This window comes from Callospermophilus lateralis, unplaced genomic scaffold (genome assembly GCF_048772815.1).
Source record: "Callospermophilus lateralis isolate mCalLat2 unplaced genomic scaffold, mCalLat2.hap1 Scaffold_1105, whole genome shotgun sequence".
Classification (NCBI taxonomy): Eukaryota; Metazoa; Chordata; class Mammalia; order Rodentia; family Sciuridae; genus Callospermophilus; species Callospermophilus lateralis.
This window is the reverse complement of record NW_027511298.1, coordinates 521,588-527,587: the sequence shown is the minus strand read 5'-3', so window position 1 is coordinate 527,587 and position 6,000 is coordinate 521,588. Positions and strand designations below refer to the sequence as shown.

Below are 6,000 nucleotides of genomic sequence, written 5' to 3'. Positions count from 1 at the left end.
CTCCACATCTGCACTGGGAGGTGCACTCTGCTCAGAAATGAGTAAACATATCAGAAAACCAAGAGTGACCTTCCTCTGCAGGGAAAGCAACTGCCAAATATAAGAAAAATACTTTGAATAAGAATATGTAAAGTAATTGCATTTTTTCAAATGATCATTATTGTCAATGGATGTTTTTTAACACATGTTAGACAAGTGCTCTATGACTGAGCAACAATCCCAGCCCCAAGTAATTGTATTCATTGCGTTCTTTTTTTTCTTCCTCCCTCTTATCTCTTCATCTTCTCAGAAAACCAGAATTTCCAGCAAATGGCCAATGCCACCATGGCAACTGAATTTCTCCTCCTGGCCTCTCCTGATGGCTGGGATCTGAGTTTCCTCTATTTCACAGTATTCCCAATTACCTACCTGGGTACCTTGTTGGGGAACCTTCTCATTGTCACTGTCACCACTGCTGACCAGAACCTGCACACACCCATGTACTTCTTCCTCAGGAACCTGTCCATCTTGGACATGTGCTACATTTCCATCACTGTCCCCAATGCCTGTGTCAACTCTCTCACTGGCAACAGGGCCATTTCAGTGGCTGGCTGTGCAACGCAGATCTTCTTGGTCATTTTCTGTGCATATGTGGAGATGCTATTTCTCACCATCATGGCCTGGGACCGCTATGTGGCCATCTGCCAGCCCCTCCAGTACCCGCTCATCATGAACCCCCAGTTTTGTGTCCACGTGACCCTGGCTTCCCTGCTCAGTGGTCTGCTGTATGCAGTTGTGCACACGGGGAACACATTCCGGCTGTCCTTCTGCCAGTCAAACGTGGTGCACCAGTTCTTCTGTGATGTCCCCTCTCTGCTGAAGCTCTCCTGCTCTGACACCACCAGTAACCTGGTCCTCCTTCTTGTCTCTGCTGTGTTGATTTGTGGTGGTTGCTTCCTTTTTATTGTGATGTCATATATTTGCATACTTTCTGCTGTGCTAAAATTTCCCACTGGGAACTCATCGAAGGCCTTCTCCACCTGCACCCCTCATATCCTTGTTTTTTCCATGTTCCTCAGTTCTGGTGCAGGTGTGTACCTGAGGCCTTCAGAAGAGTCTCACACACTCCAGGACATGGTTCTCTCTACCTTTTACACCATGGTTCCTCCCTTCCTGAATCCTCTCATCTACTGTCTCAGGAACAAACAGGTAAAGGAAGCTATGAGGAGAATAATGCAAAGACAGTTGTTCTCAGGGAAATGATAAAGATGTGTTTCAGCATCATCCTAATTTCTGTGAGTAAAGGTTCAAGATTAGGTCGAATGCTCTTCATATTGGGGTGACACAAGTTAAACTGCCTACTCTGAGGTCACTTTGTTTGAATATGAATTTTTTTATTAATTTATATTTTCATTTACCTTATTAATTCATGAATCCTTTATAAAATGTGTAATTTAATCAATGAGTCTTTTAATTACTAAATATAATTTAATATATTTATTGAAATCATTTGTGGAGCCATGCATTAAAGATTTATCAAATACATTAGAGTACCTGTATCAAGTACTGTCACAAAGAAAACATTACCAATCAAATCTGAAGAAAACTTACACTCATAATCTGCTATTATTCAGAGAAGTGTCAAGCAAATTTCTAGGCACTGTGGTACCTAACTGTATCAATTTAACTACTTTGAATATATGCAATAATTAAATCCTAAAGAAGTTATAACCAATCTATTTGGAATATGAGAAGAGTAATTTCTTGTCTATGAATAAACAGGGCCATGTGTACCACACCCTGTGTCCCAACAGTCAAATCCATCCACAAGGAAGAGCACCCAGTGCTTTCTTGGCAGTGGCTGCTGCCAGTCTGTTATTATGTCCATGAGTGACTCAGTGTGGGGGACAAAGCCTGCAGCATGACTTGCAGGTCAGCTCTGATAGTTTACCTCCCACACATCTTACTTTTGTGACATCTATGCTAACGTGTCATGCCTGAAAATTATGACATGATGGACCATTATTCTTTGGCCTAAATGTCTGACCTGGGTCAACTCTTAAATCTCCCCCAGTTTACTGTACTCCTTAAAGTACATCTGTCTGTACTTGTTCCCTAAAACCTTATGGCAATGTATGTGCTCTGTTTATTATTATTATTATTATTATTATTATTATTATTATTATTATTATTATCATTATTCTTTTTTTAACCAAATATTGAACTTAAGGCCTCATCCCCAGCCCCTTTTTTGTGTGTTTTACTTAGAATGGGGTTTTGCTAAGTGGCTTCAGGCCTTGCTCCATTGCTAATGCTGTCTTGGAACCTCTGATTCTCCTGCCTTAGCCTCCTGAGGCACTGTGATTGCAGGCTTGCACCACCACACCTGTCTTGGGGCAGTCTTTCATCACCTCCCACAAGTTATTTCTCCCCAAGTATTCTAATGTCCTCACAGGTATATACTTTGATAATTATCAATAATAACTGACATATTCTTAAGAACAAGTTTATCTAGGATTACTTATATAACACAATGAAAAAAAATATTTATATAATATCACATTCAAGATTTTAAATTACAAATTCTGAAAACCAATTTGTTCACCATTACACTAATATAAAAATATGGAGAAAAACATAAATATACTTATTACCTAAGGAAATACAAAATAATAAACATATATGACTAATTGATGAATACACTTATTAAAGTTTTTAGGCAAGGAAATTCTTGTGGTAGGAGCAGATGAGCACCCCAACACTGACTGCTGCAGGAAGCCTTGAATTGCTTAACAGGATCCAAACATCCCCACACTGTGTCCCATGGCTTCTGCCAGAAAAAAAGACCTTCAAAGAACCCCAGAAAAATTCTGTACACTCTACATTTATATGCATTTCCTGTACAAATATAACTTACTAAATCCTAGTGAGTGGCATTGGACATTTTATATAGATGAGAAGGCTAGTTAAATTAATTTTAAATGAATGTAAAAAATTAAAAAGAAATTAAATTATATACACCAATTCTTTTTTGTATAGATGGTAATTTTTTAATTTGTTCTAATTAATTCATTTTACATGGCAGCAGAAGGCATTTTGACACATTATACATAATTGGAGCACAACTTCTCATTCTTTGGCTGTACATGAGGCAGAGTCATGTATGGAGCAATCACACATGTATATAGAATAATAATATCCTCATTCCACTGTCTTCCCACCCCAACTCCCCAACACTCACTCCCCTCTGTCCAATTTATAGTTTCTCCATTCTTCCCTAGCCCTCCCACCATTACAGATCAGCATCTATCAGAAAAAAAACATTGGGCTTTTGGTTTTTAGGAATTGGCTTATTTCCATCAGCATGATATTCTGCAGCTTTGTCCATTTACATGCAAATGCCATTATTTCATTCTTCTTTAATGCTCAGTAATATTCCATTTATATATATCACATTTCCTTTATCCATTTTGTTGAAGGGCACCTAGGTTTGTTCCATAGTTTAGCAATTGTGAATTGAGCTGCCATAAATATTGATGTGGCTGTGTCACAATAGTTTTCTGACATTGTCCTTTGGATATAAACCAAAGAGTGGGATAGCTGGGTCAAGTGGCGATTTGTAGAAATTCTGTGTTTGAGATTGGGTTTCTGATAAACTTCATGACTGTGGCACTTTGGTGGCTAGGAAGTTTCTGTGCAAAGGCGCAGAATGCCTGGCTGCTAGAAAACTTGCATGTTAAAGCCAAGGGATGTCTGGCCACTGTAGCAATGCTCTTCCCAAGGGTTTCCATCTTGATCTTAGGCACATAAATCCTGGGAATAGAAGAATTTGTTGGCTAGATAACTACCATGTTTCATCAAGCTCCAGTGCTCCTGGAGCTGCCCACCTAATAGTAACTTCAGACAACGGACTTTCTTGAGAACTGCACAAAGCTCCTGACATGGCATATTGTAACTGTGAAATGTAACTGCAGAATAAGCAACATTCTTGATACTCTAAACAATAATCTGGTTATGGTACTAATGATCTAATTTTAACCTATTGTTATAAATAAATGTGGCCGCTTGCACAAGGAGCCACTCTGCCTCCTTTCCTGCTCTGCACCTTGTTGTCTCCTTTCTTTGAGATTATTTACAGTGGTTCCATTCTAAATTTTCTGCAGAATATCCATACTGCTCAGAGTATTGCACCAATTTTCAGTCCCACCTGCATTGAATGAGTGTACCTTTTTACTCACCTCCTCACCAATGCTTATTTGTATTATGATAATTTCCATTCTGATTGGAGTGAGATAAAATCTTAGAATAATTTTAATTTACATTTCCCTAATGGCTACAGAGGTTGATCATTTTTCATATATTTGTTGATCAATTGTGTTTCTTCTTCTGTACAGTGTCTGTTCAGAAAATTAACCTATTTGTTGATTGGATTATTGTGGGTTTTTTTTTTTCCTCTCTTTTTTTGAGTTAAGTTTTTTGAGTTCTTTATATATCCTGGAGATTAGTTCTCTACCTGACTTGCATGTGGTAAAGATTATCTCTCATTATATAGGATGTCTCTTTATGTTATAGGTTTTTTCTTTTCTGAGAAAAAGCTTTTTAGTTTGACTCCATTCTAAACGTTGGCCCAAATTTTTATCATGTCAGCTTAGCACTGGACTTCCTTAACAAGACTCATAAAAAAAAAATCAAGACTGAACAAGTGGCATGGACTCAAACTAAGAAGCAAACACCTGTTGTATTGAAAGGTGTCCCTCTTGATAAAATCTGTTGGATATTTAACACCTGTTTTAAGATGTTTTGTATCATAAGATCTGGTACCAAAAGATATGAAAAATGGAAACATTGGTGTAAGAACTTTGGGACATCTCAAATCTTTTGTAAAATAACACAAAACCCTGGAGGTGCATGAGAATGTTACAAAATTTCTGAAGAATTTACAAAAACATTTTCTTTGTGTATTAGTCATGAACAAAGAAATATATTTTTATAGGAATATAAATTATGTGAAAGATATCTATTGGAAAGTGAGCTCTTCTGAAATATCAACCCTACCCTTTAAGGAAACAATATTTAAGAGTAATTGTTAGAGACTTTATTGTGATTATGTTTTTCAGTGCTTTGTAGAATCAAAACTTCAGAAGACAAAAGACTTAGAACAACACATAGTTAGAAATTTGATGAGAGTTTAGCAACCAACAAGAAAATGTAGTAACTTATTCTATGTGTTTTATGGTAATATTCATGACTGAGACTATTATGCCAGAATACTCAGACTTTTCTAAGTTTTATTAAGACTTTAGAATATTTAAATTAATACCAGAGATATATTGCATTGTAAAAAAGCAGTTGTTATATTAGTAGAGTTAAAAAACTAATTGGATCAGAGTTTTAAAGGGATTGTTTAAGAAACTAGGGACAAGAAAGGTGTAATTGTAGTAGATACTAGCACCTAAAGAGATGCTAAGCATTTCACACAGAGACATCAGGAAAGTGGCTGAGAGCATCTAAGGAATTTTATTATTCTTTTTGAGGTACTGGGGATTGAACTGAGGATCATTCAACCACTGAGGCATATCCCCAGCCCTATTTTTAATTTTAGTTAGAGACAGGGTCTCACTGAGCTGCTTAGTACTTTGCTGTTCTGAGACTGACTTTGAACTCGCAATTCTCCTGCCTCAGCCTCAGGAGCTGTTGGGGTGATATGCATGTACCACAGTGCCTGGCTGTTTTTTGTTTTTGTTCAGGTATTTTTGTCACAGCAATGCAAAGCTCACCGAAACAGGTTCTAAACATAATCTTACAGAGTGTAGAGTGTTTACTAGAGAAGTCAAATATAGCAAAATATAACATAATCAAACATTCAGTCAAATTATACTAGAGAATGAAAAAAATATCCACAATTAGATATGTTGATTAAAATATTTCTGGCATATGCAAATAATGGTTTTTCATTCATCTTTCAGAAATGAACAAATGATACAAGCTACAAGGTGGACTAATTTCAATGATGTTATACTC

The 6,000-nt window shown here is 36.9% G+C and overlaps 1 protein-coding gene across 1 annotated transcript; it reads left to right on the top strand.

The window, feature by feature from the left end:
- The first annotated feature begins 309 nt into the window (after nucleotides 1-309).
- Nucleotides 310-1,242, top strand: LOC143388357 (olfactory receptor 14C36-like). Its single transcript, XM_077108015.1, has one exon. It carries the CDS (start codon nucleotides 310-312, stop codon nucleotides 1,240-1,242), a length of 933 nt encoding a protein of 310 aa, XP_076964130.1.
- The last annotated feature ends 4,758 nt before the right edge of the window (nucleotides 1,243-6,000 follow it).